Source organism: Chlorocebus sabaeus, chromosome 28 (assembly GCF_047675955.1).
Source record: "Chlorocebus sabaeus isolate Y175 chromosome 28, mChlSab1.0.hap1, whole genome shotgun sequence".
Lineage (NCBI taxonomy): Eukaryota > Metazoa > Chordata > Mammalia > Primates > Cercopithecidae > Chlorocebus > Chlorocebus sabaeus.
The window spans coordinates 9,520,901-9,533,391 of record NC_132931.1 but is presented as its reverse complement, the minus strand read 5'-3'; the positions used below and the strand labels follow the sequence as shown (position 1 = coordinate 9,533,391).

At 49.9% G+C, this 12,491-nt stretch overlaps 1 protein-coding gene across 1 annotated transcript; it reads left to right on the top strand.

Annotated features, from left to right (window-relative positions):
• Positions 1-9,556: 9,556 nt before the first annotated feature.
• On the top strand, positions 9,557-11,834 carry CCL24 (C-C motif chemokine ligand 24). Its single transcript, XM_008018364.3, has 3 exons — positions 9,557-9,706; positions 9,926-10,043; positions 11,425-11,834. Exons 1-3 carry the CDS (start codon positions 9,634-9,636, stop codon positions 11,591-11,593), a joined length of 360 nt encoding a protein of 119 aa, XP_008016555.1. The 5' UTR covers positions 9,557-9,633; the 3' UTR covers positions 11,594-11,834.
• The last annotated feature ends 657 nt before the right edge of the window (positions 11,835-12,491 follow it).

Here is a 12,491-nt window from a genome sequence, read left to right as displayed (position 1 = left end):
ACAGCTGAAGGGATACTGGTCTAGTGGCATTTGATGGAGTCCCTTACTGAGGCTTGAGGCCTATTCCCTCCACCATTCTGGGAGGTGCACAGTCACACCCATCTTTCAGTAAATGAATTAAGCTTCACAGAGGCTAAACACCTTGCCTGGGGCCACCAAGTGAGCATATTGTTGGGACATGGCTGAAACCCAGGAGTGTCTACCTCTAGGATCATGCCATCCCCATGGTGCTACACTGGGTCTTGAGCTGGGTGGGGCAGTTGAGGCTGTCTAATCTCCCTGGGCTTCCAGTTCCCAGCCACAAAGTGTGGGGACAGGTGAGACTCTAAAGGGTCTTTTTGTTCTGATTTTTTTTTTTTTTTTTTTTTGAGATGGAGTCTTGCTCTGTTGCCCAGGCTGGAGTGCAATGGTGCAATCTTATCTCACTGCAACCCCTGCCTCCTGGTTTTAAGCAATTCTCCTGCCTCAGCCTCCAGAGTAGCTGGAATTACAGGCATGCACCACCACACCCGGCTAATTTTGTACTTTTAGTAGAGACGGGGTTTCTCCATGTTGATCAGGCTAGTCTCGAACTCCTGACCTCAGGTGATCTGCCCACCTCAGCCTCCCAAAGTGCTGGGATTACAGGCTTGAGCCCCTCCCTTGTTCTGATAATTTATTGGACATCAAGACCTCTCCCTACCTGCCCTGCCTGCCTCGATTATCTACTAGAACCCCTGGTACTCCAAGCCCCACAGCCCCTGTGGACTGTTTTTATCCATGAATGGTCCCCCTAACACATGCACTCAAGTTTGAAACCTAAGTGTTATCCTGGACAGTCCTTCCTTTTCCTCAACCAGTATGGCATCAGAGCTCAGCAAATGCAATCCTGAGTGATCCTCAAATCCATCCCCTTCTTTCCATCCTAACTGCCTCCACCTCTCCGTCCTAGATTTCCTACCACAGCCTTCTCAACAGTTCCACCACATGACTTACTGCAGCCAGAGTGATTTCTTTAAGGCTCCAACCTGACCAAGTCACCCCTCTGCCTTGACTTCATCTGTGTGGCCTCCAGGGCTTGAAATACCCTTCTGTGCCCAGTTTCCTCCCTGCCAAGCCCCACTCCCCTTGGTCAGCCTAACTCAGCACAAGGGGCATCTCCTCCACGAGGTTTTCTCTGACTTCTGCTCTCCATTGTGGCCTCGGTAGACTTCCATCTGGACACTTATCACCTGTCATAATTGCCTCTGTCTCTCAGGGCTAGTGTGAGAGTTCTCCAAGGCAACACCTGTATATAGTTTTTCTTGGTATGCGTGGGATGGGGCATGTGGTATATAGCAGGGTTCAATGAGGTATGTATGGTTGTATGTATGTATGTATGGATGGATGGATGAGTGGATGGATGGATGGGTGGGTGGGTGGGTGGACGGATGGATGGGTGGGTGGATGGATGAATGGATGGATGGATGGATGGATGGATGGATGGATGGATGGAGGGGTGGATGGATGGATGGATGAATGGATGGATGGAAGGGTGAATGGATGGATGGATAGGTGAATGGATGGATGGATGGGTGGGTGGATGGATGGATGGGTGGGTGGATGGATGGATGGATGGATGGATGGATGGATTAATGAGTGGATGGGTGGGTGGATGGATGGATGGGTGGAGATGTGGATGCATGGGTGGGTAGGTGGATGGGTGGATAGGTAGATGGATGATGGCAGGATGAATGGGTGGATGGATGAATAAGTGGTTGGATAAATGGATGGATGGATGATGGATAGATGGGTGAATGGATGGGTGGATGAGTGGGTAGATGGGCGGGTGGGTGGGTGGATGGATGGATGGATGGATGGATCAGTGAGCAGATGAATTAATGGGTAGGTAGATGGATGGATACCTGAAAAGCCTCCCTTGGGGCTGAATTCCTCTAGCTTAAGGCTCTGGTTCCTGCTAGATGGTGAAGACCTGCATGTGCACTGCCGGGCACAGTAGCTCACGCCTGTAATCCCAGCATTTAGGAGGCCAAGGCAGGCAGATCACCCAAGGTCAGAAGTTCGAAACCAGTCTGGCCAACATAGTGAAACCCCGTCTCCACTAAAAGCACAAAAAAATTAGCCAGCGTGGTGGCATGCACCTGTAATCCCAGCTACTTGGGAGGCAGAGGCAGAGGAATTGCCTGAACCAGGGAGGTGGAGGTTGCAGTGAGCCGAGATTGCGCCATTGCACTACTGCCTGGATGACAGAGCAAGATTCCGTCTGAAAAAAAAAGAAGAAGAAAGAAGAAGGAAGAAGGAAGAAGGAAGAAGGAAGAAGAAGAAGAAGAAGAAGAAGAAGAAGAAGAAGAAGAAGAAGAAGAAGAAGAAGAAGAAGAAGAAGAAGTTGTTGTTTACTAAAAGCCCTTACATCCGTAACTTTCTAGGATTCTAGAATCACATAAGACCATGGGTAAAAGGTGGCCTCATCCTCCCCACCCCCAACATTTCATAGATGAGGAAATCAAAGCTTGGGAGGAGTGAACAAGTTGCCCAAGCTCATACAGCCAATGTTTAGCAGATCGGGGACTAAAATATGTTACTACACCATAGCCTATGGTTTGACTTAAATTCAGTTTCAGACCTTAATAAGAAGACACAGGATTTTTTTTTCTTTCTGTCTTTCTCTCTCTGTGTATGTGTGTGTGTGGTCTACTTTTACCCTAATTAGGGCCATCAGATCCAGTGCCCCCCCGCCCCCATCCTCAGGTATTTACAGTTATTTATTGTCAGAGATGACAGACCCCTTCTTTTATTTATTTATTGAGAGATGGGGTCATGGGCTAGTCTTGAACTCCTGGGTTCAAACGATCCTCTTGCTTCAGTCTCCCAAATAGCTGGGACTATAGGCATGCACCACAGTACCTGGCTAATTTTTTGTTTATTTTTTGTAGAGTCGAGGTTTCACTATGTTGCCCAGGCTGGTCTTGAACACCTGAGCTCAAGCAAGCCACCTGCCTCAGCCTCCCAAAGTGCTGGGATTACAGATGTGAGCCGCATCGCCCAGCCTACTTATATATATATATATCTTATATGTTTATTTTATATATGTATAATATGTATTATATATTATATATAATATAATATATTATATATTTATATATAATATTATATATATAATATATATTTTATATATATATATATATATTTTTTTTTTTTTTTGAGACGGAATTGCGCTCTTGTTGCCCAGTCTGGAGTGCAATGGTGCAATCTCCACTTACCACAACCTCCGCCACCCAGGTTCAAGCAATTCTTGTGCCTCAGCCTCCCGAGTAGCTGGGATTGTAGGCATGCGCCACCATGCCCGGTTAGTTTTGTATTAGTAGAGATGGGGTTTCTCCATGTTGGTCAGGCTGATCCTGAACTCCTGACCTCAGGTGATCCACCCGCCTTGGCCTCCCAAAGTGCTAGGTTTACAGGCATGAGCCACCATGCCCAGCCCTCATATTTTTTACCTTAGGGAAATCTTGTATTACTGTAATATATATAACTTTATATATACATATAAAGTTCCTTAAAGTCCCTTATTAAAGGGGGTGACCATAACAAAACATTTCAATAAAATGAGAAATGTTCCTTCTTGTATCACCGCTGGTGGTCCTACACTTGGGGAGAGGCCACTGTGGCCAACACCCTACTTCTCAGATGGAGAAACTGAGGCCAAGAGAGGGACAGGGTCTGCGCTGGAGCCATCAGGGGTTCTAAGAGCCTCACACTGCTGTGGGTCACTTCCCACTCACCCTCCACGCTCCTCCACACATGCTCTTTCTGCCCCTGCCAGGTTCCCACTTCTACTGCTTCCATCTTCCTCTTTCTAATTTTTTTTTTTTTTTTTTAAAGAGTCTGGGTCTTGCTATGTTACCCATGCTGGACTCGAACTCCTGGGCTGAAGCAAGCCTCCCACCTCGGCCTCCCAAAGTGCTGGGATTATAGGTGTGAGCCATTGCACCTGGCTTTCTCTTTCTCTTTTTACCTATCCTCTTCCTTTCCTTTTTTTTTTTTTTTTTTGAGATGGAGTCTGGCTCTGTCACCCAGGCTAGAGTGCAGTGGCGCGATCTCGGCTCACTGCAAGCTCTACCTCCCAGGTTCAAGCGATTCTCCTGCTTCAGCCTCCCAAGTAGCTGGGACTACAGGTGCGTGCCACCGTGCCCAGCTAATTTTTGTATTTTTAGTAGAGATAGGGTTTCACCATGTTGTCCAGGCTGGTCTCGAACTCCTGGCCTCAGGTGATCCTCCTGCCTTGGCCTCCCAAAGTGCTGGGATCACAGACCTGAGCCACTGCACTTGGCTTTCTAGTTCTCTTTTTACCTATCCACTCCCTTTCTAGTCGGCTTTCCTAAGACATCCTCCTCCCTCTCTTTATGTCTCTGGCTGCTGGATTCCACCACTTCAAGGGGGAAGGATGCAGTTTCCCGTTTCGGGAGCTAAGTGACCCTGTGATGGTGTCTGCTGACGTATCTTTGTAAGGTATCAGCTCTTCCCTCGTAAAACAGGGTTGATAATCCCTGCCTTAACAATTTCCCTGTATAGAGTATAAAGATTGGGTGTTTTGGTTGGGCGAGGTGGCTCATGCCGGTCATCCCAGCACTTTGGGAGGCTGAGGCGGGTGGATCACTTGAGGTTAGGAATTTGAGACTAGCTCAGCCAACATGATGAAACCCCGCTTCTGCTAAAAACATAAAAATTAGCCAGGTGTGGTGGTGGGCACCTGTAATCCCAGCTACTCAGGAGGCTGATGCAGGAGAATCGCTTGAACCTGGGGGGAGGAGGTTGTAGTGAGCCAAGATCATGCCACTGCACTCCAGCCTGGGTGACAAACAGAGACTGTGTCTCAAAACAAAAGCAACAACAACGACAACAACAAAACACTGGGTGTTTTGTCCCGGTATAGTGGCTCATGCCTGTAATCCCAGCGCTGTGGGAGGCCGAGGAGGATGAAACACTTGAGGTCAGGAGTTTGAGATCAGCCTGGCCAACATGGTGAAATTCTATCTCTACTAAAAATACAAAAATTAGCCAGACATGGTGGCAGGTGCCTATAATCCCAGCTACTCAGAAGACTGAGGCACGAGAATTGCTTGAACCCAGGAGGCGGAGGCTGCAGTGAGCCGAGATCAGGCCATTCCACTTCAGCCTGGGTGACAAAGCGGAAAAAAAAAAAAAAAAAAAAAAAAGGTTGGGTATTTTGTGTTTTTTAAGGCCTTGGAAAAGCCCTTAAAGGGTATTACTAATCTGGACTGAAGCACCCCACCCCACACAGTCCCACCCAATGACCTTCTGCTCGCCCACTCCTGTTGCAACACGGGGATAGTGGGCATCCCCGCCCTGTTTACCCCATACTCACTCTTCTCCTGAGTGCTGCCTCTGCCTGGCCATCCTTTCTCCCTCACTTCCTCCCCTCCACACACCACACTCCCAGCACCCACTGAATGAGAAAATTCAGGCAGTCATCCGGCATCCCCTCTGAATCACTGGGGAGCAAAAATTAGAAGAGCTGTTGTAAGACGTCATGATGAGCTGGGCACAATGGCTCATGCCTGTAATCCCAGTGCTTTGGGAGGTCAAGGTGGGAGGATTGCTTGAATCCAGGAGTTGGAGACCAGCCTGGGCAACATAGGGGTACCCTGTCTCTACCAAAAGTTTAAAAACTTAGCCGGGTGTGGTGGCCTGCACCTGTAGTCCCAGCTACTCAGGAGGCTGAGGCAGGAGGATTGCTTGAGCCCAGGAGTTGGAAGCTGCAATGAGCTATGATCACGCCACTGCACTCCAGCCTGGACAACAGAGTGTGACCTTGTCTCAAAAGAATTTTTTTTTTTTTTTTTGCCAGGCACGGTGGCTCATGCCTGTAATCCCAGAACTTTGGGAGGCTGAGGTGGGTGGATTACCTGAGGTCAGGAGTTCGAGACCAGCCTGACCAACATGGTGAAATCCCGTCTCTACTAAAAACACAACAATTAGCAAGATATGATGGCGGGTGCCTGTAATCTCAGCTACTGGGGAGGCTGAGGCGGGAGGATCACTTGAACCTCGGAGGTGGAGGTTGCAGTGAGCCAAGATTGCGTCACTGCACTCCAGCCTCGGCGACACAGATAGACTTCGTATAAAATAAATAAATAAATACATACATACATACATAAATACATTTTTAAAGACAAAAGCCTCTGCATGCATAAAGGGCCTTCCCACAACTTTTCTCACTTAATCCTCTCTAATTGCTCTGCCAGCAGAGGATAATTATTGTCAGCTGATGGGAAGGTAAAGGCAGACAGGGACAGGTGCCAGGCTAATGAAGCCCTGAGTTGGGCTCTCGGCATTTTTCACTCTGTAAGCACAGGCAGTGAGATCAGGTGCTGCCAGGCTCCCTGACTTCAGTCTTGCCTCCATCAGGGGACCCGCCTGCTGACCTTCCCTGTGATTACGCTGAGCCCAGTTGTGCTCTGTGAGCAAAGCCCACAGAGGAGTCTCTGGTCCAGAGGAAATTGTCTCAGAGTTGATCCATCATCTATCCATTCTGCAAACGCTGGCCATGGTATAGTGATTTGCTCGGCACTTGGCGGGTATAGAAATTGATCTCAAGGTGTTCAGGTCAAGCATGAGACTGAGACACAGACACCCAGATGGCCACCAAGTGACGAGTACCACGGTGCCCCCACTATGCCACTGTGTGGGTCCTGCGTTGGTGTGTGCCCTGGAATCCCAGAGCGGGAAGTTGGAGAAGGGGAATGGAGAGAAGGGAGTAGGGTTTGGGTATGGGAGCGTGGGAGACCACACAAATGTTTCTTATGATTAGGAATAATTGAATCCTGTCAGTAACAAGATGAACCTCTGATCAATTAAGCAGCTGACCGGTCGTTACCTCCTCCTCCTTGCTCTTGTTACCCAATAAATATAAAGGGCTGTAGAGGCTCAGGGGCTGCTTTTGCTCAGTAGCATCAAGGAGCTCTCTTCTCCCCTTTCTGCCTTTCCTTAAAACAGTTTCTTTTGTTTTTTTGTTATCATTTCTACATTGGTCCCTTTGTTCAGTCTTGTAATGACGGTTTCAAGCAGTAACAGTAGTAACTGCTGGAGAAAGGGTCTCAAGTAGTAACCGTGGCAGTCAGCCACATGGGAGTAGTGGGTGAAGGGAGTCTCTGAGCATGAGGTCCTGACCTGGGATCCTGGAATGAGGGGTGGAGTGAGGTGGGAGCCATGTCCCACTCTGTCTCACAAAGTTGCCTCAGTCCCTTACAACTGAACTGGACGTTATGACTTACAGGCTTCCGCATAGTTGCTGGTGCCGTCCGTCCTCCAACCTCAGTGCAGCTGTCAGTTATGAGTCCCTCCTGGACTTTCCTCCTGGCACAATTGGCCAGTTTTCCTGTGGTTTTGTTTGTTTTCTTTTTCTTTTATTTTTTTGTAAAGATGGGGTTTTGCTATGTTGAGCAGGCTGGTCTTGAACTCCTGGGCTGAAATAATCCTCCCACCTTAGCCTCCCAAAGTGCTGGGATGACAGACGTGAGCCACCTCCTCACCCAGCCTTGTTCTTTTTTAAGAGACAGGGTTATGCTCTGTCACCCAGGCTGGAGTTCAGTGGTGCTCTCCTAGCTCACTGTAGCCTCAAACTCCTAGGCTCAAGCGATCCTCCTGCCTCAGCCTCCCCAGTAGCTAGGACTACAGGCACATACTACCATGCCTGGCTAATTTTTCTATTTCTTTTGGAGACAGGGTCTTGCTATGTTGCCACGGCTGGTCTCAAACTCCTGGCCTCAATCAATCCTCCCGCCTCAGCCTCCTAAAGTGCTGGGATTACAGGCATGAGCCACAGCTCCTGGCCCCTTGTTTGTCCTATGTTTCCCTTCCTCCCACCTACCCCCACGCACCTTGTCCTGGGTCCGGGTCCCCAAAGCAGACCCTGAGACGGGGATTCATGGGCTTGTGGTTTATTAAGAGATACCTCCACGAGAGACCATCAGGGGACTGGGAATCTGGTCAGGGGGAAGGGGCCAAGCAAAGTCCTGCTGCACAGAGGGCTACAGATTTGACCCAGCTGGAAACTCAGGAAACAGGGTTGGTCATGCTGGACCTGGAGTCAGCATCCCTCTGGCAGGCATTGGCCACCCCAGAGGATGTGCTTTTTCAGGCACTTCCTACTTCCCTAGAGCCTTGGTGACTAAGTGGCTCCGGCAACTTGAAGGTGCGGGTGATGGCTGTTGGGACTTCAAGGCCACCAAGAGCTAATGGAAAGCGGCCCTGAGAGCATCTGCTTTGCTCTGTCAGGACCTGTCATGGATTGATTGATTGATTGATTGATTGTAAGACAGGGTGTTGCTCTGTTGCCCAGCCTGGAGAGGCCGTGGTGTGATCACAGCTCACTGCAGCCTTGAACTCCTGGGTTCAATTCATCCTTCTAAGGGAGGAGACCACCCCTCATATCGTCTTATGCCCAATTTCTGCCTCCAAAGAAAGAAGAAGTAAAAACTAAAAGGGAGAAATGAAATCCACAGGCAGCCAGCCTGGCACGGCACCCTGGGCTGGTAGTTAAAGATCGACCCCTGACCTCATCGGTTGTGTTATCTATAGATTACAGACATTGTATAGAAGTGCACTGTGAAAATCTCTATCTTGTTTTGTTCCGATCTAATTACCGGCTCATGCAGCCCCCAGTCACGTGCCCCCTGCTTGCTCAATCAATCACGACCCTCTCACACGCACCCCCTTAGAGTTGTGAGCCCTTAAAAGGGACAGGAATTGCTCACTCGGGGGGCTCAGCACTTGAGACAGGAGTCTTGCCGATGCCCCCAGCCGAATAAACCCCTTCCTTCTTTAACTCAGTGTCGGAAGTTTTGTCTGCAGCTCGTCCTGCTACACACTTCCACCTCAGCCTCCCCAAAAGTGAGACTACAAGCCTGCACCACCACGCCTGGCTAATTTTTTTATTTTTTGTAGAGACAGGAGGGTCTTGCTATGTTGCCCAGGCTGGTCTCAAACTCCTGGCCTCAAATGATGCTCCCACTTGAAACTTCCAAAGTGCAGGGATTATAAGCATGAGACACCGAGCCCAGCTGACCTCTCATTGACTGTTACACACCCTTGATCACACATCTGTCTCCCCATTAGAATCCTCCCAGTGCCTGGCACAGAGCACATGCGTAACAAAGAATCGGGTGAATGAATGAAAGCATGAATGAATGGAAGGGAGAAGATAGGGATGACTCTGCCCATTTTCAGCTGAACTAACTGAGGCTCAGGGAGATGAGTGATTTATCCAGGATCCCACAGGGAGTAGCCAACACAGCCAGGGGCCCATGGGCCTTCTGACAATGCATCCAACACCTTTGAACTTGGCCGAGGTGGGGTGATGCCCCCTCCCCCCACTCTTTTGTTCGGAGCCCAAAATAACCCTTGACTCAGCTGGGTAACAACGGGACAACAACTTCCTCTTTCCAGACCACAGGCCTCAGGATTTTCAAGGAAGCGTGGAGGAGGCTTGGGGGTGTGTTTCCTTCTAGTTGCCCTATAAAGGGCAGAGGGAGGGAGTTTGGGGTGCTCTGCAAGGACCCAAGCTTTTTATCCCCAGGTCCTTTCCTCCTGCACGTTGGCTTTGAGCCCCGAGCTGGTGCTTCTGCTCTCTGGGACATGGCAGGCCCAATGACCATCGTAACCAGCCTTCTGTTCCTTGGTGTCTGTGCCCACCACATCATCCCTACGGGTAAGACCTCGGGCAGGATGCAGTTCCAAGGGCATGGCTGGGATGGCACAGTGGAGGGTGCAGGACTGACCAGCCTGGGGCTGGAGGAAAGCGCTGGGGAAAGGGCAGCCCAGTGAATGGACTGGTGGTGTTTGGTGCAGGGTTCAAGCTCCAGCTCTGAGGCCCAGAGCCGAGGGGAGGCTGGGAAAAGACGTGGCTTCTCTCTCTCTCCTCGTCTAGGCTCTGTGGTCATCCCCTCTTCCTGCTGCATGTCATTTCTTTCCAAGAGAATTCCTGAGAACCGAGTAGTCAGCTACCAGTTGTCCAACAGGAGCACGTGCCTCAATGTGGGAGTGATGTGGGTATCCTTCATGGGCATGTGGTAGGAGAGGGGCTGGGGCAGGTACCACTCCAGTGTCCCTGAGAAGCAAGGTCAGCCGGCCCTGGCTGTGTGCATCCCTGGGGACGTCACCTCCCCTCTCTGGTCCTCAACTTCCTTGCCCATAAAACTAGAAGGAGGATATATTTATTTTTTTGTTTCTTTTATTTCTTTTTTTTTTTTTTTTGGGAGATAGGGTCTTGCTCTGTCACCCAAGCTGAAGTGCAGTGGCATGATCATAGCTCATTGCATTGCAGCCTCAACCTCCTGGGCTCAAGTGATCCTCCCATCTCAGCCTCCCAAAGTGCTAGGATTACAGCCACGAACCACCACACCCAGCCAGGAGGATTTTTTTTTTTTTTTTTTTTTTTTTTTTTTTTTTTTTTTGAGACAGAGTCTCACTCTCACCCAGGCTGGAGTGCAGTGGTGCAATCTTGGCTCACTGCAACCTCCGTCTCCCAGGTTCAAGCAATTCTCATGCCTCAGCCTCCCGAGTAGCTGGGATTACAGGTGCGCACCGCCACGCCTGGCTAAGTTTTGTATTTTTAGTAGAGACAGGGTTTCACCATGTTGACCAGGCTGGTCTCGAACTTCTGACCTCAAGCGATCTGCCCATCTCGACCTTCCAAAGTGTTGGGATTACAGGCGTGAGCCACCAGGAGAAGGATTTAGATTCAATATCTACTGAGCACCAAATATACAACGAGGCACCATTCGGGGGCACAGGACAATGTCTTATCTAATTCTCTCAACAATTCTATGGGGTAGGGATGGTTGTTCCCATTTTACAGAGGACAACTGAGGCTCAGGAAGGTGACTTGCTCAAGGTCACGTGGGTCGACATGTGTCTGTCCTCCAAATAGCTTCATAGGTAGTAACTGTGAACTCATTTTGTAAACAGAGGCATGAAGTAGAAATACAATGATAAAGCTACGTGCAGTGGCTCACGTCTGTAATCTCAGTGCTTTGGGAGGCTGACCTAGGAGGGTTGCTTAAGGCCAGGAGTTTAAGACCAGCCTAGGCAATATAATGAGACTCCGTTTCTGCAAAAAAAAAAAAAAAAAAAAAAAAAAAAATAGCTGGGCATGGTGGCATGTTCCTGTAGTCCCAGCTACTCAGGAGACTAAGGTGGGAGGACCGCTTGAGCCTGGGAAGTTGAGGCTGCAGTGAGCTGTGATCGCCACTGCATTGCAGCCTGGACGACAGAGTGAGACCGTGTCAAAAAATGAAGATGGTATCATCTCAGCAACTTGCGAGAAGGCCTTACTGTCTCTGGGCGTCCACATCCTCCCCACCATGAAGTTGAGTGGCCCAAGGTCCCTGTCGACCTCAGCTAATCCCCTGTCCCTTTCTTCCACAGCTTCACCACCAAGAAGGGCCAGCAGTTCTGTGGCGACCCCAAGCAGGCATGGGTCCAGAGGTACATGAAGAACCTGGATGCCAAGCAGAAGAAGGCTTCCCCTAGGGCCAGGGCAGTGGGTGTCAAGGGCCCTGTCCAGAGAGATCCTGGCAACCAAACCACCCTCTAATCACCGCCCAGCCCTCCAGCCCTGAGTCTGGGCCTGGGCTGCTTGGCAGGCTGCTCGGGGTCTGGGGAAGCCATAGTGATGGGGGGAAGAGCTAATTTTCCTGTTTCTTAGCAACACTCTCCAGGGATGTGTCTCTTCTATGAAAAACTCGAGGGAGCAGGTGATGTGGTCCCCGGGAGCTGAGCAATGGCTCCAAGCATCCAAAGCCCCTTGCCTTTCTGGAGCTGGGTGAGAAGATCCCAGAAGGAGAGCAGTGGCAACTCTTTGCCCTTCTCCTGACCTGGTTCTGATGCTTTTTTTTTTTTTTTTCCCCCCGAGATAGAGTCTCGCTCTGTCACCCAGGCTGGAGTGCAGTGGCACAATCTCGGCTCACTGCAACCTCCGCCTCCCAGGTTCAAGTGATTCTCCTGCCTCAGCCTCCCAAGTACCTGGGACTACAGGTGTGCGCAACCACGCACAACTAATTTTTGTATTTTTAGTAGAGATGAGGTTTCACCATGTTGGCCAGGCTGGTCTCAAACTCCTGGCCTCAAGTGATCCACCTGCCTCAGCCTCCCAAAATGCTGGGATTACAGGTGTGAGCCACCGCACCCAGCCTACTCAAACTTTTATGTTGAAAAAAAAAAAAAAAGTAAATCATAGTGTTGTTTTTGTTTTTTTTTTTTTTTGAGACCTAGTCTCGCTCTGTTGCCCAGGCTGGAGTTCAGTGGCTGGATCTCAGCTCACTGCAAGCTCCGCCTCCCGGGTTCACGCCATTCTCCTGCTTCCACCTCCCGAGTAGCTGGGACTACAGGCGCCAGCCCCCACGCCCGGCTAGTTTTTTGTATTTTTTAGTAGAGACAGGGTTTCACCGTGTTAGTCAGGATGGTCTCGATCTCCTGACCTCGTGATCCGCCCG